Source organism: Crocodylus siamensis, chromosome 2 (genome assembly GCF_052110815.1).
Source record: "Crocodylus siamensis isolate JL-2025a chromosome 2, ASM5211081v1, whole genome shotgun sequence".
Taxonomy (NCBI): Eukaryota; Metazoa; Chordata; order Crocodylia; family Crocodylidae; genus Crocodylus; species Crocodylus siamensis.
The window spans coordinates 174,151,416-174,173,557 of record NC_143396.1 but is presented as its reverse complement, the minus strand read 5'-3'; the positions used below and the strand labels follow the sequence as shown (position 1 = coordinate 174,173,557).

Sequence of the window (22,142 nt, the reverse complement as noted above, 5' to 3'; positions counted from 1 at the left end):
CTGCCCCAGGCAGGAACGGGTGCCGGGATCACATCACCCCAGTCAAATATCTGTCCAGCCTCCTCTTGAAGACCCCCAAGGTAGGAGAGAGCACTACCTCCCTTGGGAGCCCATTCCAGAGCCTGGCAGCCCTAACTGTAAAGTAAAGGAGCTTTACATCAGGAGCTATTGAGGATGGGAATTAATGGTACGGCCTCTGCATCAGAGTTTCCTGGACCTTAAATGTTGGAGGCTGCAAGTGAGAGAGGAACTGTCGAAAAAAAACTCTGATCATCCCCAGTTCCCTCTCCCTTTCAGCATCTACTCTCTGCCCATGTGACGCAGGAGACTGGGCAAAATGGACCCACGCAGAGGTGGGCAATTATTCGGGCTGGAGGGCCACTTAAAGAGTTTCAGTGAACTCTTGTGGGCTGGGGAAGGTGCTGGGGGGTCGACCAGGGGGGAATTGATCCTATCCAGTCCCAGGCTGTCTGCCCTGCACCCACACCAGGGGTGCCAGACAGAGTGAGTGAGGGGTGGGCAGGGCCTCCATGGAGCCCAGGGCAGAGCTGCAATCCACTCCCCACATGGCCCTGTGACAGACACTGTCTGTGGGCAGGGATATGCAAGTTGCAGATTGTGGCTGTGCCCTGGGCCCTGTGTTGTCACTGTCCCAGATCTTGGCCCCTATCCTCACCCACCTGCCTGACTCCCAGATGCCATTCGCTGCTCCCGTCTGCCTGGCCAAGCACATCCTGCCTGTGGGGGTGCTGGGTCCATGGTGACCCCTCCTGCCTGTCTGCCCTCCCACTCTGCGTGGCACCCGTGGCAGTGAGTGTGGGATGGACTGGCAGCGCCAGGCGGGCAGAGCGAGTGGCCGCTGCCAGGGCTGCCAGGAAGCTGGGTCTGACCACCGGCCCTGCCTGGGGACGGTGGGACTGACCACATGCACCACAGCCCAGGCTGCCCCCATGTGCCTGGGCTGGATGGGGCCAAGGAACCCTCCGCAGGCTGGATAAAATCCCTGGGTGGGCCGGTATTTTCCCCACCTCTGACCACGAAATGGAGCCCGTGGCTTTTCAGCGGGGTTCCACAGGGGAGTGCCCAGTTCTCAGGAGCTTGTTTGTGCTGGGGAAGGGAGGGGGCGGCAGCTGCGTGTGGCACAGTACAGCTCAGTGGGTCCTGAGGTGCCCTTGGCAAAGGGGCAGGCCCCAGCAGAGTTGCCTCATGAGTCCCCAGCTCTGAGGACTGGACTTCAGCGGGGAATTAATGCTGCTGAGTAGGGACGTGAAGATGCGTCCTCCGTTGGGGGACGTGTCTCCTGCACAGAGGGATTTTTTTATTAAGCAGCAAAACAAAAGCGACACTGGAGAATGCGGGCATCGATCCCGCTACCTCTCGCATGCTAAGCGAGCGCTCTACCATTTGAGCTAATTCCCCGGCTGTTTTACAGTTTTCTCAGACGCGCTGATGTCATCATCGTTCGCGTCACGTGGTCTCTCCCCACCTCCTTCCTACAGGGCCGGATTAGCAACGCGTTGTTGTCAGGCAGTTTGGCCGCCTCGGCTGTTCTGCTGGAGGCGGGTTTTCGTCGCCGACCATTGGGAAGGCGCGGTGGGCGCGGCTCTGGTGGTGGCGACGCTTGTCCCCCCCCCGGTCCTCCCCATTGGTCGTCTTCCCGGTTGGTGTCACTCGCTTGCTGATTGGTTCGCCTGGGTTTATTTTTGAACGGCGTCTGCTGTTTCCATTGGGCTAGAAATATGTCTGTCACAGTGACGCTTCGGTGTTGCTAAGGCATGAAGGTGGGGAACCCAAGGCACCCACCCCAATGCCCTCATTGGCGTGTGGGAGGCCGGGAGCCCGCCCCTGATTCTCACTGAAACCAATGGTACCTTACTCCATGCTTGAATGACGGCCGGGACAAAACCAATGAGGAGGCGAGGTTAACTCCACTAGCCAATGAGAGCTCGCAGGGGGTGCCTGGGCTGCATGATTGGCAAGCGGGGTGACGGGGATGGACGGGGGGGTTCGAAGGTTCTGATATGTCCGCCATCTTGGAGAGTCGGTGATGGTGGCGAGCAGCCGCGTTCCCGCCTGAGCCGAGGCAGCCCGGGGCCCGCGCCGGGGGACGCGCTCGCCGAGGTAGAGGAGGTCCTGCCCTGCTGTGCCGCCCGCTCCCTGCCCCGGGGGCCGTTGCCGTCCCCCTTCCTGCGCCGGGCCGGGCCACGGGGGGGCCGCCGCCACCTTCCCCTCCCCCCTCGGGTCCGAGCGCGCCGGAGGTGGTGAGGCTGTCCCCTCCTGCCCCATCCCGGGTTGTTTTGGCTCCCGCGGTCTCAAGCTCCCTCGGCGGGGAGGGGGAGGGGGAGGGGTGCTGGCGGTGCCGCCCCTCCCCCCTCTTCCCGCCCTCATCCCTCTCGGGCACGTGACCGGCGCTGGTCCCCGCGGGCTCCCCCCGGAGGGAGGCGCCTTCCTGCCCCCCCACGACTTTGGGGCTGCTGCCCCGCGCGCCGGTCTCCATAGGCGCCTTCTGTGTCCCCTTCCCCCTCAAGCAGTGGGGAGGAGGGGAGTGGGGGCTCCTGGGCCCTGGGGCCGGGCGTCTGGTGGCTGCAGGAGGGAGTGAAGGAGGGTGTTGGGTTCAGATGGGTACCTGAAAACCCTGGGGGCGAATGCCAGCACCGACCTGTCTCGGTTTCTAGCTGAGAGCGAACTTTTTCTTGGCTTAGTTCTCTCTCCTGAGGAAGCTGGCAAGTTGCAACTGGCTAGAAACCAGCTCTGGAGTTGTTACAGGGTTTCAAGTGCTAACTTTATGCTGGGGTGGTTCTTGTTGGAGCTGAGCAGTCATTTTTTATCCACATCACTTTGCATGTGGGGCCGTTGACCAGTGACTTTTGTAATCTACCTAATGTAGCAGGGGCCCCAAAAGCCCATCTGTCTAGTTTGTTTTGCCCTGGCTCAGGCTTGTTGTCTATTTTGCTTTCTGCCTGCTGCTGGAAAGGCTGTATTTGATCAGGGCAGCTCCCAGGCCTGGGGTTCTTAACATTGTCATGACTCTTGGGTTTTGACTTTTGGGGGTTTGTTTTTTGGCTTTGTTTTTCAAAGCTTTGTTGTGGGTAAGAACTTGTACTTTGGGTGTTATTTGGAGCCTGATAGTTTCTCTTTAACTCTGACTCTCGCTTCAGGGGTTTAGGATGTTTTCAAAGTCCTTAAGTGGATTGGCGCTCTAAGGCTCTCACCTTCCCTTGTCTTGCTAGCAGATTAGATCACAGTAAAACAAGTGCAGTTGTCTTTCAAGATGCCTGTTCCTTTGTATTGAAACTCTTTTTGGGTGCTTAGTGTGAAAGTTGTCAGAAATACCAAGCTTCCTTTGAAAAGGTGGTAATATCTTAGTAGGAGAAGTCTGGCTTGCCTCTGACTAAAGGTTAGTAGCAAGAAAAGTTCTTGGGAATGCCCCATGAGAGACAGCAATATCAACCCTGGAAGTTTTAATCTCTAATGCTATTTTAATATTTTAAATCCTGACTGGAAAGAATCAAAGTTATACTCTGGTTTTTAATTGATAAAGAAATGCAGGTAAATAATTTTAGCAACTGCTTCTCTGGGCTCTGTTGTTTAGGTTACAAATGCTGTGTGTGTGTTTCTTTGGGAATGTTTAAAAAATTGGGAAACTTTTGTTTTAAAAACAGTTATTTCTTAAAGAGATCAGTTGAGAATTTCTTTCCATGAAACATAGTTCATGTACTTTCCTGTATATACTTATTTTGTAGTTAGTAAGTTTTGAATTGAAAGTTCAGTTTTGGGGATTCTTAAAATATTTAATCAGTGCCTGGCTCTTCAAGCCTAGAGTTAGAATCATGTGTCGCTTAGGCTGAATGGGAATGGAGCTCAGCACTCACACAATCATTAATTTCTGTCTGTCGGTAGGTAGGTAGATATAACGTGTTATAGGATCAGGCCTAAAACATGAAATGTCTTTTCCCTTTAACTTCTTAATAGACCTTAAATAGCAGTGATTTATTTCCTGCATCTTTAGGGGCCTTTGAATATAAGTGACATCTTCTCCTTTTTGTTTTCTTCATGAAAAGAAATAGTTTGCATAAGTCATAGTCATTATCATGCTACTTGGTTAGTTAAAGTAACTTTGCATTTAACATTACCTAAGGTTTCATTTTAGCCAAAAAAACTTGAGTAGCTGGATTAAAAGACACTTCAACTACAGGAAAATACCTGGTTAGGTTTAGAATGCACGAGATTAGAAATTCGGTGAAATTCATAAAATGCACTTAAGCCACCTAGTCGAGAATGAGCATGCACAATGTATTGTAGCCTGGGAATAAGCGAGTCAGGTTTATGCATGGGTTAAGCCTGCTGTGTTTTAGGTTAACATCAATACCATTTAAAATAAAAAAGCCACTTTGGATTTCCAGGAGTCATTTTGTAATATGTAATTAAACATAAACTTGCCCATTTTCCGTGAAACTGAGAATAGATAGATTGACACATCTTTTTGTTACTTAACATAATCTGCAAAGAAGTAGTGTGGAGCTTGCTTAAGGAGACTTGTGGCCTTTAGAACACTTTCTGCTTTGTGAGTTTTTGTTTCGTTTTAACTAAAATGATTCTTTAATAATCCATGTAGTGGTGAAAAAAATGAATGAAATCGGAGGTGACCAACCTGCATGCCAAAAGTGGGACAGGCAGCCTCTGCATGTGGGCCATGACAACTTGGGGAGGGAACAGGCAGCACAGGAGGAGGGATAGGGAGCAGAAAGCAGAGCAACTGATTGGGTAGGGTTGGGGGATTGGAGCGACACTTAAGTTATGGGGCTTAATTTGTGCAGCAACTGTCAAAAAAGGTTGTCTCCTTTTGAGTTAAATGATCATCTCAAGAGGTTAATCAGTTGAAATTATGGGATTTCTAGTCACCTGGTTTTAAAGTTAAGTGTTAAATCAAGAGTTTTAACAACCATTTGTAGAGCAGGTTTCTTTATGAAAGGTTGAAATCTTTGCCACTTGAATTAAGTTTAGCTTACAATGCTTGCACAAAGACAACCTGTACAAGATCAAAATAATAATCACAAGGGGGAAATGCTTTGGAGAACTGTCTGGTCACTTTCCTTTCCTTCCATTGAAGCTGTCCTCTTTCATGAAAGTGGTAAGAAGCCTTGGAGTACTGTTTAACTCAGCAGTTAGCCCAGAAGACCAGGTAGCATCAGTTCTGAGAAATGCCATCTTCTAACTCCAGCTTCCCAGGGAACTTCATCCCTTCGCAGGTAAGGATCTGGTCATATCCATTGCTATATCTGGAACTGAGGTAGAAGTAAAACAGAGGCTTCAGCTTGTGCAGAATGTAGTAAGCATCACCTTAATAGGACAGACTACCTTCAGTGTATCGCCTCTGTGCACTGGATCCTGCTGCTTCAGTTGTGGTCTGTGAACCATCACAATGACTACTGTCCCCTAAAGCAACAGTTTGAAAAGCTCAGATTAAAACATCTGCTGGACAGCTGGAGATGATCCTTTTTTCAGAGTGATTAGCTGTGGAATAAACTTTCAAAGGAGGCTAGATTTACACTTACTTGGTTGGACCACTTTACAGGTACAATGCAAATTATATATTTTTGACAGCTTTCCCACAGTAACAGGATAAGGGAAGGAGAGAAAATGCCCTGCACATCTCAAAAAGCAGAGGATTTAAATAACAGAGAAGTCTTGCTTGATGTTCCATGTTTTATTTTTATTTGCATTATTTAGAGAGAAAGATCTAATATATATAAAAACCTTTTGGACCACTATCGGACAAAAATGAAAGTATACAAGCACAAGTGCTTTGTAGACCACGTTTCAAACAAATTTCATGTTGCAGCTGAGAGCTGATCCTTCTTTCACAGCTCTAAGAACCCATAGTCTGCCAAATATTTGGGACAGTGAGGACCTGAACATACCTGTGGCCTAGCACAGAATTCTCATGTGGATGAAATTAGCAGTAATCTGGGAAGTTTGCTCTTTGGAAACAGAGCAGTCAAAGCAAATGTATGGTTGGGCAGTGTTGCACTGTCTTGGCTCTGGATGGGAGAAGGCTGGTGTGAATTGATGATTGTTTGCCTCTTACTTGTGGGAATATTTATTTATTGGATTGGAAAAAAAAGTATTGATTCCAATTGGGCAACAAGGTAGAATAACTAGGCTTCTGGTGTAATTCCCTGTGGGTAAGCTTTGGTAAATAGCTTCTGTGGTGTCAGAGCAGTCTTGAAAATGTGTGTATTAGGAGGGTGAGTTCCTGACCAGCTGCTTCTTCCTATTACCCATTGTTCCTATTTAGATTGCTCTCAGTTTTTCTTGTGCCTCTTAATGTGTCATGCAAAATCTTTCTTAAAAGTAGGTAATAACTGGTGTCTGAGCTGGCACACGCTAGCAGTGAGGGGGGGTAACTGTCCAGTAGAATGCTGACAGTTGAGAACATGGTGCCAAAAATCACCTACATTGGTAACGGGATAGAACTTTGAAATGGTATTACAATATTCTGGCAAAAATGGCACTGCTAATTTTAGAGGCATCGCATCATAGAGCAGCCAGCATCAGGGTGATTGCACCAGAAACATTCTTCTTTTGAAGGCAGGTCTGTAATAGAAAACCATTATTGGTAGGAAAAACAACAACTGTTTAAGAGACTGGAAAGACCTATCATTTAGATCTGAAGATAACTAAATTTAGGCATCTCAGCAAAATGCCTATAAAGGAGCATACCAGCCTGCAAGAACTGTATTCACATGAGCAAATAGAAGGAAGTGTTTCGGATAAAGGAACTTAACAGAAATGGAAATGCAATCAACTAAACAAAAATAAACACTAAAAGCAAGAAATGCCTGATAGGGAGGCTTTGTGACTTGATGGTTACTCATGTGAAGGGAAACACTGAGCACGTCATTGCTTGAGTCACTTAAAATTGGACTGGACCAGGCACTCTAAAAAGCAATAGTGTATTAGTAAGGAAAAGGAGTAGAAAATCTATCTTTTTGCTGTGACTAGTTCTGTGGAAAATGGGATTGCATGACCAGAGTCTGACAACATGCTAATTGTGCAGCAAATTTTCTTGTCATCTATTAAAGAAATAGAAATAGTTCTGAAGTAGTTGATCTTGTTCAAAAGAACAAGCAGTTCTTACATTGGGCTTGGGTCCTGTGCCACCTGATTATCACCACTTAGGCAAAATGGGATGTTGCATTACCTGTATTGATTAAACTAGAAATGTAAGTGTTCCATAGCTCGCCAGGTTCTACTGAGCTTGTTTGTCCTGTGTTGGAGCATGGCAGCATTTGTGCTTTTTAGATTTCAGAATTTTCTTTCCTTATATTAATTCCATTTTGAGATATCGGTTCCTTTATAATAGAGGAATTGAAACTCATGGAAGAAGTGTCATAGCTTTCATTAAACCAACTAGATATTTGCAAACAAACTATTTTATTTATTTGCAAGCTTTCAGGCTTGCTCAACCTTCATCAGGCATAGGAAAGAGCATAGATGGTAAAAGTTCTCCTAGGTAGAAATGAAAGTTCATATTTCAATGGAGAGCTGAAGGTGTGGTAGTCTTCTGTTTGGAATAGTTCATTTTGTCCAGGTTAGGCACAGAGAAAGGTTGAAAGTCTTTTTACCTCAAAGTTGTCTGGTGGCAAGCAGGATGTAGAAGTATATTTCTTTCGGGTTATGATGTTCCATGTTTCATAAAAGTAGAAAGCTCTTTTGGGCAGGAATTTCTTTTGCAGTGAAGTATCTGTGTGTGTCTGTGCTCTGAGATGCAGATTTCCTCCAACAATGGCAGGAGCCTGGTGTTAGCATATCAGGTGGTAAAATTCTTCCTCCCTGTAAATTTATGAACTTTTCATTTAAAAAAAAATATTCAGAGGAGCCTTTACATCTGTTCTTTATCCTTCTTGTACAGCATTTTGCATGCTACCAACTTCTGATCTTTTTCATGTTGCTTTCGCAGCCATAGGCAGCAATTCATTGGAATAGCTACATTTCAGAGGTATGGTGTAACATTCCTGTACATGGAACTTGACTTCCTGAAGAGGTTTTTGTGTAAGTTTCATCATTCACTAAATCTGGAATGAATCGAGAGATACTTTGGAACTCTTTGCCACTGGCACTGAGGCATCAATTGGGACATACCTTTAAGTTTCAATGTCGTCTTAAGAATCCTTATTAAACTTGAAATAAAATGTTGCTGCTTATTCAGGTTCAAAACAAAGGGCTCCCCCTCCGCTTCACCCCCTTTAAATGCATATATTGTACCAAAGCCCTTTTGGAGTTGTTGGAGTACTGTCTTCCCATAACAAAGAGCAGAGAGGTGGTTAGCTGTGCTGATCTGAATTCGGGCAGAAAACAGGGCAGGGTGGCACTTCAGAGACCAACCGGTTGAGAGAAGCATAAATTTTCTTAGGTGACAGCCTGCTTTCTGAGATTGTAGGCTGTTGTCTAAGAAAGCTCATGTGTCTCTGGACCACTTGGTCTCTAATATGCTATCTTGCACTGCCATATTTCCATACCAAAGTGTGACATGTTGCTTATTAAGACTTTATAGCTGGGAAAATACAGGACTATTGCCCCCAGGTAAAAAATGGGTGCTACCCATCCAAAGGCACAGTGCCCTAACTGACTGAGAAATCAAAAGCATGTTCATTAGTTTTGCAGCAAATATCTTCTGCTGCAACTCTTATAGTTTAGCAGATATGGTTTAAAACATTATTTTCTGAATACAGTGAAATTGTTTTAATTAGTCGCTGACAAACAATCCATCACTATGGTCTTTATTAGTCAGTGCACTGAATCTCCATTGATGGGTCCACAAACCACTTTTGTTGATTCATAGTCTGGTTCGGGCGAATTAGTCATTTTCAAATGTGTACACATTTAATCAAAATGAAATTGACTCCTGATAATTAGTCGGCTTAAAAGGACCTGACCTGTGTTGTTTAGGGCACTTGCCAAACTGGCTGATACTCAGGAAGCACTGAATACTCTGTAGTGATTTGTGGCTGAACAAGACAGAGACAAATCTTCTGTTTCTTTTGTGGAATTATCTTCTTTTTGGTGATGGATGCATCTTAAAGTATAAAGCAAAAGGTTTTGTTTTATTTTACTCCCTTTCAATCCACGTCATTCTTGTATAGTAAGGACTCTGAACTTTTGTAGTAAGAACATGCACATTATACATTTATCTGTATAAACACACTATTATAGCTGGCCAGTGTGTAGTTTTCACTCAGGATTTTAAAGTTTTTTTTTTATTTTTTGTTATTATTATAAATGCCTCAAATACATTTTTACTATATGCTTTGTATCCTGTATCAAGGCATGTCATAAAAAGTTTAAAATGGTGAGCTACTGCTAGTTGGTCACTTAGTGGCTAGCATTACTAATCCCCTTGGGATGATCAGTTGACCATATTTCACTCTATACAGATGTTGAGTACACTTGAGTTGGAGGGAGGCTTGTGCCTATTATAGGAATTCTGAAGGGCTTATTTGTCTAAAGATAAATCAGTATTGCCTTAAATATGCTGGTAGTCTCTGTTGGCATGTTTTCCCATAAGGCAAGGGAATAAGTTGTACCAGCACAAAGATCTAGTGGTAAGGTGCAAGTCTAAACAATGTAGTTCTGTTTGGAGTTTAACAGTAAGGAAATTGTATGGGCCCCATCTTGGTGAAATAGTAGTCTTTCTGCTGTTGCTTTGTTTCACCGTTGCTGGTAAAATCAGGTTAAGTTCTAGCAACAGACACCCACAACTACCATCGTGTTGTCAGGGCATAAGTATACTGTGCTTCTGGCAGCTTCGTATGGTTCCAGTCAACAGCTGTGTTGTCAGAGTAGCAAGCACCTTTTGGGAAGGTACTGCCTACTGCAGGGAGTGCTGATAGGGGGCATGGGAATGTTTCCATGCAGCTCTGCCAGGTGGTAGCAGAAGCCTTCTTTTCTCTCAGGAGAGGGTTATTTCTGCCGTAAAAGAGTTTGAGTGTAGGTGTACTTCCACTGGTGAAATGAATGTAGACTAGAGCCTAAACTCTCTCTTAAAAGTTTTGTTTAGTGTTCTCACTTCTCCTCTGCACTAAATTTTAATTGCTGAGTTGGAATCTTAACAGTGGTTTTGGAGCACTGCAGTTAACTCATTATTTCTCTCATTGATGGGTTGACAAACTTTCTAGATACCTAGATGCCCTCAAAAGCAGACATCCTGTGAAAATGGTATGTATTAGAGTGAATTTGACACATGGTAAAAGTTGTCAGAGTTCAGTAATTTTCTTCCAGAGAGTTTTCTATGGAAAATAGGAATATCAGGGACATAGCAGAATAAAGCTTGAATGTGTTTAGGGGCATGGTCTTTGCACAGCTGATGGTGCCAGGGAAAACCATTGAAACAAGGGTCAGCACCCTTTTAGGAATAGAGGGCCAAATTAACAGAAGTTTGTTTGAAGACCGTGTACTCTTGTGGGCCCTGCTGTTGGCTTGGTAGACTGGGTCTAGCCCCTTGGCTGTAGCAACAGATTGAATTTTCAGTGACTCTCCCACTTTGAGCAAAAGCAGCAGAAGTTATGGTCACCTGATCATAGGAAGTCTTATTCTAGTCGGTTATACCTGCTGCTGGCTGTAAAAAGGCATAGTATGATGGTCTTTCACTGTGGTGTTTGTAGGTTTTTTTCTACGGTGCCACGTGCAGTGAAGATCTTGTCAGCTGTGGTTCCGAGGGGCCCATATAGGTAACAACAAAAGATGTCTAAAATTAAGTACTGGTGGACAAGATATGTTTCATTCTAATGAAAACCAGAGCATGTCAAATTTGACAAGAAAATAGTACATTTAAGTTTCTTGTATAAAACTAAACCATGTTTTTGTGATGCTCATCTGTCATCATAACCAATAGGAAGCGAGGGTGGAATTGTCAGGAAAACAGAAGCCAAAACAGGACCAAAATCTAGTAACTGATGAGGGGTGCTGTAAAGTACTATTCCTCTTTCTTTCCTATTTGTAATTAATATGGTCATACACATGCATGGTGATGCTGAACTGCAGTAGTTTTTCCACTGAACTGTAGTATATTTGCTGTATAGTGTTGGTCAGCTAACTAAAACTTCACAGCTCCCCTTGACGTTCTGGGTAAAGTCCTTTCCGTCTCCTTCTCTATGGTTATTATCAGATTGCCCTCTTCACTTGAGGCAACTTGGTCTGTCATTGGAGTGTAGAAAGCTTGGTTTTGCTTGTGTAACACCAGGCTTATTTCCTTAATGTATTCATTTTCCATGTTGTCATCTCGTTAGGGACTAGTGTAGATTTTTTTCAAAATAAGCTTCCTCGCGTCTCATGCAGACCTGTTTTGTCACCTAAAACCTACTGAAGGTAGTTAAAACTAAAATAAATGGGGAATTCTCATCTCTGCTTTCCTTTTTGAGTCTCTTGTTAGCTTTACCTTTTGGTAGTTTCTTGGCAGACCTTGACAGCTAGGAGCTCACTTGTTCAGACTTTCATTTCTTAAAACATTAAGATAAATTTCATATTCTCCCAAAGGAGGCACATCTCTCACTTTGGGCAAAGACTAAATCAAGGTATTGACGTTTTCAACTGCTTCAAAACCAACTAATAGCATTATTTCTTCCTCGGGGAAGAAATGAGTGGATCCTTCTGATGTTTCTGGGGCCTTATCTAAATGCAAATTGTACTAATGTAATTATTTGTAAGGGCTCTGCAGGCTTTGGGGTGATGAAGAGCAACAACAATTATCTGGATTTACCTGAGATTGTTTGTTTGCTTGTTTGTTCTTTGACTAATAAGGCCCTTGCAACCGTTGAAAAAACATATCAAAATTGCCATCTAATCTAGGAGGAGCTGTTGAAGATATAGCAATGGCTCTTGAGCTTTAGATACCAGGCACCCCTCAGAAAATGTCAGCTCTTAGCTTTCACTTGTTTCTTGACAACAGAAAAATAATGGAACAGCTACTTTGTTTTGAAGAACTCAGTTCACATTTGATCAGAGTGTTCTTGACTGGATTCCTATTTGAAACATCTGGGTTTATCTTGTGAATTGTGTAGGTGCTTATACCCGTGCTAACATTGCATGACACCCTTAAGGATCTTCTGGGACTTGGGGGTAAGTAAGTTGATAAGTAAGCTTATGCGTTTGTTGTAATATTGAGGTGATTCCTTAAGAAGGGAAACTTCAAATAGATTTAGATTCATTGTATGCATGTAAAAATAGTTTACTGTTGTTCAGATTTCATTGCAGTGAATGAACTTTTTCTTAAGATGACTACAGATACCTATTAATTGCTTATTTAATATCACATATTTTTTCTGTGCTCTTCTTTGACTCCGATCAGTTTCAGTACTCTCACCTAAGGGAAAAAAAGAGAGACAGTTTATAGTATCTGAACAGTTAAGGGTTGTTGAGATGACATTGAAACAAATAGCTTTTATTGTTATAGCCTGCTTTCATAGGGAACACCCAAGTCTGAGCAGGGTGGAGTAAAGTATGTGCAGAGTAGACAAGGTTCACTCTAAGGGTGTTGCTGCAGATCACACACGAATATACCTGGTAGCAGTGTACTTGTGGTAGCATAGGCTTTAGGAGGGACTACTCAAATCTACTTGGGACGCTGCTAGTTTGAAGCTAGCCTTGAAATGTCTATACCGCCTATATTCATGCTTCCTAGAATGTATTATAAATATAACCTGAATCGTAAGAGTCTGTGGGCTTAAGACGTAACAAAACTCTGAGGACATGTGGAGGATATTCATTTCTCTTTGCAGTGAAACAAAGGCTAGATGAGACACAAAATGTATTTAATTTTGGTTTTTAACTGTCCTTCCTTTTCCTCTTCTTTGTTTCAGCTGCTGCATATCATAAGACTTAAGCTGTAGGCCAGTATCACTTGTCATAGGTTCCAAGGGGAGGAGTGCCTGAACCCCCAGTTTGGCTTGTAAGATGACATATGGTTGTGGCGGTGTGCTGTGACCCTGGTATAGGAGAAGAAGAAGTGCAAGAGTTCATGTCAGGGGTAGAACCAGTATTGAAACGGATGATATTTGGGTTTGCTGGAGAATCTTCTGAATAAAAAGGGAAATATGCTGATTTCCAACCCCCCCTCCAATCTATAGGTGTGGGGGATTGCTGAAGATATTTACTCTTTGACAATTTACAACTCTAAGTTTAGATGGTAGCAAAAATAAAGCAAAATGTTAAATGGTGGTTTGGAAATCTCCTTGTGCTGCACTTAACTTCAGGTGTTAGGGTAACATCATTTTGTTAGTTTTTCAAATCAGCCTTCTGGACAAGACAGATGTTTTGTAAAGGAAGGTGGACAGAAGTCATCTGCTCCCCATCCCTCCAGGAAAAAAAAACATTCAGGCTGGCCTTATAGAAAAAACAAGGACTAAGGCTGGTTCTTCTCTTGTAAGGCTTCCAATAAGCATGAATACTTCAGAAATGGGTATTTCTAAGTAACTCTGTGTAGACAAGCCCTATGATTTTTGCGGTTTTTGCAGTGTATAAATTGAGAAACTTGCATAAATTCAGGGAAACTGGTCTTTTGTCTTGTTTGTTTGTCTGTCTGCCTGTCTGAGTCCCATCTCCCCCCTCCCCAAGCCTTGAGCATGCATAGGTCCCATTCATAGCTTTAAATACTCAAATCTAAATTGAACTGATGTGATGGAGAGCTAAAATGAGACTTGAGGTCTGGGTTCAATACCTAGATCAGCTACCAGTACCTTTATGTGAATGAATTCGCTGCTCCAGTTCTTGAATGGAATAATTGCTCAGTTCTTTTGTAGCTGCTGTAGTGACAGCAGGGAGCTATTGATAAGGATTCAGAGCAAAGAATGACTGATGGAGCCCTGTGGTTTGGCTTCTCCCTACCATTTGTGGAATTCTCTCCCTTCTGTTTAGCCCTTCATGATTCAGGACTAGTCTCTGCCTGCGCTGTTGGCCCTTTTTTATGTCTGTGAATACAAGTGTGTTGTAGATTTCCCCCTGGATGTCCACATTTGGAGCCATACATCTTGAATCCTTGCAGGTGGGATCAGTCTTTTTCTTGCAGGTGGGATCAAAAGAAAATCAGGCAGTAGGTGCTTTGTTGCGAAGATGGTTAAAGGGATTCTTGGATGTCCTTCTCTTTCTTCTCCTCACTAGAACATTTCAGGAGAGAGGTAATGCTGGGAGCTCCATCCTGGCTCTGCCAAAATTGGTTTTGACTGTGTTTACATGGTGAATGTTGCATCTGTTTCCTACTCAGAAGGCATTTAATATTTCAGTGGTTGGTCATGCGCCAAATCCGCATACTCTGAAACTAGCTGCGTGTTTCTTAAATTGAACCTCTTCAGTCAAAGAGGTTACACAGAAGAGGTGACATCCATACTACTAGATTCTAGAGAGAATGTTAACATGGTATATTTAAGGACCTGGTTGAATCTGGATCATCAGTATCAGTACAAGAATTTTATCCTTTCCTCTGTATTACTACTGCAACTGGCCAAGCTGGTTCAAGAATAAATTTGGCTAAGTCTGGCAGCTGGGGCCCTCAAGGATCAAATTGTTCCCCTAGCATTGTTAGTCAACAGGAAAGTAATAAAGGTAATTTAGTTATCATCAGAGTAGAGATGATATCTCTTATTAGACCAGCAAGTTTTTGGGGAAAAAAATGGATTTAATTGCAAGCTTTCAGGCACAAACACTCTTCATCAGGCATTGGAGAAAAGATTGTAAACATTCTTTTGGGTAGACAGGAAAGTAATGGCTTTTATCTGAGATGTCCTACAGGTCTTTGAGAGCAGCATTTTTTATAGTCCCCTTGAAATGAATAAGGTTCTCTTAAAAGATTTTATCTTCTTCATTACACCCCCTTCATTTGAATTGTTCATAAAGGTTGCAATATTTTATTAACAGAAAAATAATTTTAGTTGTTAAAAGTATCGTAGTTTACAGTATGCTTGACTTGGTATCTCTTTTCCTGGAACTTCAGTGCTGCTCAGTCTACAAAGTAAAATGCTACTAGGAATTGATCCTGTCTTCATACCAAAGATTTTTCTGTAGATGTGATAGCAGGGACAGTTCCCTGTTCTCTGTCCTTATGCCCAAATTTGATACACCCCAAAGGGCCTGGCATACTTTGGACATCTGCAGAGTTCTAAGTATGTATTTGTTTCACAGATCAGTTCAGAATCACAAATGCTTTCTTTGTTCTCTTTCTGGTGCCAAAGGGTCAGAAAAGTTTAGAATCTTCTACTTCAGTTTTTCTAGGTGGCAGAAAGACCTCAAAAATATACCAGTGGAAAAAAATGGTAACCCTTCCAGGATCAGGGATTATACCCTCCTCTGTGGGCAGAAGGATCATGCATCACACAAGGAAATTTGTAAAACAGTATCACGTTTGTAAAACAGTGCTATATTTACTCAATTCCAAGACAGGGTTCTCCCCCTCTTAACATGTGGGGGGGGCTCATCTTGGAATTGAGTACAAGGCATGGCAGGGGATGGATGATGACAGGCAACTATTGTGGTTCTGAGTTGCAGTTACTGTGTGCTCTCCCCCCACCTCACTTCTGCCTGTCCTTGCTCCAGTAGCCAGCTGCATCCTCATTCTAGCCTGGGACATGGAGCACAGCTCCAGCCCAGCCAAATAGCAGCAGGGAGCTGCTGCTGCTGCTACTGGACCAGGCTGGGGGTCTTGCTTCATGCTGCAGGCTGGAGTGGGGATAGAGCCTGGTGTTGAGGAGCAAGGGTGAGGGTGGCTGGGGGAGGAGGCAGAAGCTGTGGGGGCGGGGGGGAAGGGGAGCAGGGTCAAAGGTGGTGGGGTAGACAAAAGGGGGACAGACAGCAGCAGGGGACTGGGCAACAGGTGGCAAGTTTGACACCTTCCACTATCTGCCCCACCCCACCCTGCTTCCCTTACAGCCTGTACCCCTGCCACTGTTTTCCCTGCTCTAGCAGTGGGATGGAGGGGGAAGGCAGTAATTTAAGATGAATCTCCAATAATTAGATTCTACACATGGAAAAAATTTATAATTTTTAAAATAAATTTCTGTGTATGGAATCTAATTATTAGGAGGTCATTTGAAATTCAGGGTCGTCATGGATTCAGGTAAATATAGTACTTTGGTTTAATACTTCAAGCATTGACAGTTCTATACATAGACACCTAGTGATTATCATCTACTGCCCTCTCTACATGGGGGCTTCTCTTGCACTAGTAGCCCAGAAACTATTAGGAAAAGATCACTCTGTCTTTTGCATGTGTATGTAACTCTAATTGTGTTCCCCTTACCTTTTATTCTGTAGGAAAGCTTATCTGTGCTTTTCTTGGAAAGAAAAGGATACAGTCTCAATGGACTGTTAAATGGAGAAAGAGATGGGTATAACTAACAGATCAAGCTTGTTCTGTTAGTCTCATTATTTACTTTTCTTTACCATTATCAAGATGTTTTTAGGCTATGGAAGTGTCTAAGCACATGGCTTTTTGGAGGCGAAGCCATCAGATTTACTCTGTTTTCATCAGTGCACTGAATAGAGAGCCACTGTTGACTGAGCTGCTCTCAAGTAAGGAAAGTTTCAGATCAAATGGCTTACATTCGGGTTAACATGGAAAGTGGCGTGCTGTTTCCAGTCAGGTCTAAAAAGCACTATTTCACATGAAAATGAAGTTGGCTGCAGTCTGTTTAGTCCTATGCAAGCTAACCTGTCCTTGCAATCTTCCTGCCATGAGAAGAGCATCCTATGACTATCTAACTACTATTTTGATAAAATATATTTATGAGATGCTACTGCGTAATTTTAACTACTTGAGATCTTGCATTACCTTTTCAAATCTAGAACTCTTGGAAGTTGTCTCACTTCTAAAGACTCTTTTTGTTCTGATTTACTTTGTATCATGAGTGATATTGAATAAAACTTGATGTTAGCTAAGTTACAAAGAGATACAGGATCCCAGACTATCAAAAGCATATTAACATTTGATATGCTGATCCAAAGCATAGTTCTGCTACATTTCCAGAAATATGGAACTGTTGTCTTGGATAGAGGTTGCTAAAAACTTCATGGATTTTGTCTACTCTTCAAAATTCAGTCATAAGCTTAATTAAGTTCACAACCGATCTTAATCCTAATTAACTTTCAAGTGTATTAGTTGTTTACATGCTGAACTATTCAAGAACAAACCTTTAATGTTCCATGCTGTCCTTTTAAAATGTTGCTGATTTGTGTGTTAAGTCCATCTACAAAGGAAAAAGAAGAATCAGCTAAGAGTTCCAATCACTGGCTGAGCTTGCAGCCAGCACTAGAGTTCATGGTCTTTTCCTCCTGCCAGCTAGGAGCTCCAAGCACTGGTGGGCCTCCTATCTCCTGTAGTAGGGCGCACCTTCAGTAGACAGGCTAAGACTACCAGTTCAAGGGGAGCACAGGATCATGATCCCAAGCTTCCCCTTCACCAATATTTTGCGTTAATTTTCCCCATTTGGGGGATCTCATTGGCCACTGATAATCATTAAAAAGAAAGCATGATGGGATGTGATGCACGATCCCGCAGTTGAGCCTTCTGCCATGCACATGGTATGTGGCAGAAAGTGCGACTTGTTTGGATCGTGCATCAGGTCCCATCATGCCCTCTTTAATGACTGTCAGTGGCCAATGAGATCCCCCAAATGGGGAAAACTGGTCTGCTCAATTTGAGGGAAATGTAAATAGCTTCTGTATTTACTCTACTAGAAGATGACCGTGATTTATAAGATGACCCCCAAGTAATTGTATTCTATATATGGAAAATTCATACATTTGTTATAATTTTCTAGGTGTAGAATCTAATTATTGGATGTTTGCCTTGAATTTGTCTCCCTTCCACTTCTACATCAGGGAAAACAAATGTAGGGGGTCAGGTCTCCCTTTATGTTCTCTTCCCCCCAGTTTTTTCCCCTGGCAGCCCCTTCCCCCTCTCTTTACTGTCAGATCTTGCTATCTCTGAGCACGTGGAAGTGAGGAGCAAATTTAAAAACAGTAACCTTGAAACTAAACATGGCTATAGCAGTACCTATGTATTTAGTTTATCCAGAATTGATGCATGCTTTTTTGAAACTGTTGCAAAACACGCTTTTGAGCAGCACTTTGACACCTACATATATGTAGTACAAGCTATGCATGATATTAATCCAAAGCCAAAGGCTTGTGATTTTACCACATAGTTCATTGGGCTGAGTCCCACTAGAGTCTAAAGTATTTCAAGCCATGGTGACCCATACAGCTGATTTACTAGTGTGTGTGTGTGTTTCACCTTTCCCCCTTTCCTCTTCCCCATTCAGCATCCACGTATTCTTATCACTAGTCCTGGGTTGCTCCAAAAGTTTATATGCAAATGAGGCACAGGGCAGCCTGGTTCAGCTTCACCTCGTGGAGGGTTGGGCCACACTAATCATGTGCATCTGGCTAAGAGAGTGGCTGAGAGGGGGATTCTGGGTGAATTGTATGCAATGCCGTGGCTCACCATGACTGGGAAATATCGTCAATGAGGGGATCACACTTGATGGGCTGTACCTTATGTCTTATTCAGATGAGCTATTGCTAACCTATTCCTGTGGTATATTTCCATCAGCATGTTTGCCTAGTGTGGGCTATATGTTTTATAGTCAAGCTCAGTGTTGGCTGCATTTATTCAACTTATAGGTAGTGTCCAGTGCTGAGCACATGCAGCTTTTGGCAGCAGTTTATTGATAAGCAATGTATTTAGTGAGATTATAAGGTAAGGGGATCTCTTTCCCGATGCCAGTTAGGAGGGGAGAACCTTGTCTTGTATCCAAGTAAATATGGTTTGCAAATGTCTGCTCTGTCTTGCTCTTATAAATTGCTTTTTTATGATATAATTATCAAAGTCTGTTGTAATGCAACTGAAGAACTGAGTATCATATTCTGAAACAGTGCAGTAAATATCTTGATTGAAAGAGAATTGGGGGAGGGGTTAGTCCTAGTTGCATGACTTCCTGATGACCAGTAGATTGGAAGATTGGGCTGAATGGTGTGTTACAGGAACTCTGCACCTGAATGACATTTTCCTCCCTCCCCAATTTTATTTTGATTTATCGCAAAATAATTACTGTTCTGTTTAGGCCAGTAATAAATTGGAAACAAACGAGAAAAAAACATGGCGGAGTACAGTAGACACCCCCACCCCCCCTTTTAATGTTGGTGGCCTTCCTTTTGTACCTACCTTGTTTTCTATTTTTCATACAACTTATGTCTACCATCCCCTTCTCCCTAGTATTCCTAGTTTCCTTTGCTTGCTTAAGAATATGATGATCTTTGCTTGTACAAGGCAACAAAAAAAAGTTGTTAATGTTTTGGGGATCAAATTTTATTAGTTCACTTTTGTTTTTCTAATATAACATTCTTCACTTCTGCTGTAATGCAGATAGGAAGATTGACAGTGTAGAACACTTTTATTTCTAGGCTTTAAACTCTTGCATCCCAAAATAACATACATAATATTTCATATTCAGACTAAATACCTTTCTTCAGGCAAGTGTTTTTTGTTTTGTTTTTGCATCTCCATGCCTGTGTTCAGTTCCTCCTATGCCTCACTTTAGAGAACAAAATAGTTTTGATTTTGTATATCTATAGATAGAAAGTTTAAGTTGAGTCTGCTTTTAGCATGACTCAAACATGATTTGATTTTTTTTTTTAGCCCTTCTCCATGCCATATCCTTTACATGAGGTAAGGGTGCTCTGGTAGATGTCATGGTTTTAATTATATGTACACAGTAGCGGTATTCATTTAAACATTCGTTTGGGCTCCAAAAGCAAATGCCGAACTTGGATACTTCTAGCTTGTTATTCTGTTATTTCTTTCTTTTTTTTCTTTATTGGTGATCATTTTATTCAAAGAGACTGACAAATGTATTTGACATGTAGAGCCAAGAATCCAAAGATTAAAAACAGTTGACGTTTAAAAACATTACTGCCAAGATTTGACATCCTTCTATTTTAAATTGTATTGATTACTGTAGTAGACTTAAGGAGACCATGGTAGTGTTTTGTCAGAACTGGCTTTAGGGAAAATGGTGCCCTGGGTGAACTTGCATTTTGATGCACCAGTGGTGTTGAGCATGCAGGTTAGTAGGAGGCAGCTGGATAGCATGGCTCAGGCTCTTCAGAGGTTGCACTTCATCCTCTGCCACTCCTCTGCTCCCTACCACCAATGAGGTAGCTGCTGTGCACTTCCCAGGCATGGTGGTGGGAAGGGCACTGGGAGCTCCTACCACTCCTCAGGCAGTTGGCCACCACAGTGAGCTGGGCTGGGCCAAGTACTGCTGTGTGCACACTCCCTACCTCCACCTCCTCCATAGCTGCCACTGTCACCCCTGTCCTTTCTCCCCATCTCACTTGCTCTTATTGCTGCTGTTGCTTGCTGCTGGTTCTGGGAGGTGATTTAATTATTGATGACAGCTGCCTGGCTCCTGCTGGAGGCAGAGGGGCAAGAGGAAGCCGCCTGGATGGAGATGGAGGGAGACTCGCAGCCTGTAGATGTGGGAGGGAGAAGGATGGCCTCCTTCCCTCTGTTTTGTTGCCTCACTGCTGTCTTACCCAGGGGTCCCCAGCTGGCTTGGCAGCAGCCAGGGTGAGGCCACAAGGGCTCCTTGAGAAAAATGGTGGCACTGTGTGTGGTGCCCCTTGACTGTGGTGCTGTGGGCAGTCACCCACATCACACCTAAGGCCAGTTCTGGTGTTTGTGTACTCTATGAAGCCTGGAGTCTTCATGCTAGACTTATTTTGGGTAAGCAAAATGAAAATGTGGTAGTTCTTAGATCTAAAACTGCTGTGGAGTTTATAAAGCAAGCTCAAAACACCAAGTAATTTCATATGTTGCTGCTAAAACTGAGATGTAGGTTACTTTGAACACCTACCAGTAGTTGGCAACCTGTTGTCTGAAAGCTGGATCTGGGCTAGGAGATTGCATCCAGCCTGTGGAGGCCTTACAAAAGCATGTACATTCCCTGCCCCTCCCACACACATACTGCTGCTTAGCCATATAGTATGGCTCATGCTCTGCTTTAATAAAACACGGCATGAGTTGGATGGCAAGAGGGGATTAGTCGCCCATGGCAGTACTTGCGCTGATTGGTCGGCCCTTATTAGTAAAAGGCTGCCAGCCTCTGACCTACGCTATACAAGCTTTCAAAAGTAATTCATGAAGTTTACAGAATGAAACTCTAGGCGTTGTTTTTTGTAGCAAACATTTCAGATGGAGAAAGATATTGTTCTCCTTTAAAAAGGTTAACAGTAAGAGTTTTTTAAAAGGTTTCATATTGGAGGTTATAAAAAATGGTTTGTATTTGGATATCAAGATTATAGTCAGAATCAGCTGTGTTTTTTGCTACTGGTGTTTGTGACTTAAGTTCTCGCTTCAATAAATGGTGTAACAGTGATTCAGTTTTTTCAACTGATAGGTCTTTTTGATGTATTAGTCCATGACATCAATTTTTATTGATATTAATTTTGCTCTTTTTGCTTAATCTCCCCTCTTCACTTGGTGAATTTTCAGCATTTCTTACGTCATAATTACACAATCTTCTTTACTACCGTAGGAATAGAGATTTTGTTTGATGTGATTGGGTCAGGTTTAAACAACTTGAAAAAGCGTTGGGGGGAGGGCTTTATAGATTAGTTGTTGTTGTTGTTTTTCTACATCATAAACGAGCAAAAATGCACAAGAACACCTCATGTTGTAACCCGTGGAAGTCAACTTTCAGATTCCTTCCGTGTTTGCCAAAATGGTTCAAAACTAATCCTGGACAATAATTATCCCATCAAATTCTTTCATGGTAAATATAATTTGTCTGCAGATCTACTTCCCTGAAAGTATTCCTCAATTGGATGCTGACATTTTGGTTGAGATTTGCTAGCCTTACTTTTGACCCTTTCATTCACTGGCATGTGAGCATCATTCTGGGATAAGTACGCCTTACTCTCTTGAACATGGCATCATTTGAGTGGCAAAAAACCCTGAGTTTTTGGCATAAATCAGCAACTGACTTAAGCCAGTTTTAACTGTCTTGCTGAAATAATTAAATTGGCTTGCATGCTTGATTCTCTTTCTTAGTTGCCAGTTTGTGGGCACAGTATACTTCAGTCATGATAGAGCA

General features: G+C 43.0%; 1 protein-coding gene and 1 non-coding gene across 9 annotated transcripts in view; one reads left to right on the top strand and one right to left on the bottom strand.

Moving 5' to 3' along the window:
- Positions 1-1,346: 1,346 nt before the first annotated feature.
- TRNAA-AGC (transfer RNA alanine (anticodon AGC)) lies at positions 1,347-1,419 on the bottom strand. Its single transcript has one exon. It is a non-coding gene; the product is annotated as a tRNA-Ala (tRNA).
- Positions 1,420-1,972: 553 nt separating this feature from the next.
- Positions 1,973-22,142, top strand: part of PPP6R3 (protein phosphatase 6 regulatory subunit 3) — a 105,918-nt gene continuing 85,748 nt past the window's right edge. For 3 of the 8 annotated variants that reach the window (XM_090032353.1, XM_090032352.1, XM_090032351.1), the window contains exon 1: positions 1,973-2,121. Coding sequence is in view for 1 of the 8 variants with exons in the window: in XM_090032354.1 (XP_089888480.1) it covers positions 5,202-5,249 (48 nt within the window). In the remaining 7 variants the exon portion in view is untranslated. Of the gene's footprint in view, positions 2,122-5,110; positions 5,250-22,142 lie in introns of those variants that run through there. The other 5 variants (XM_090032358.1, XM_090032355.1, XM_090032354.1 and 2 more) reach the window with 4 other exon arrangements.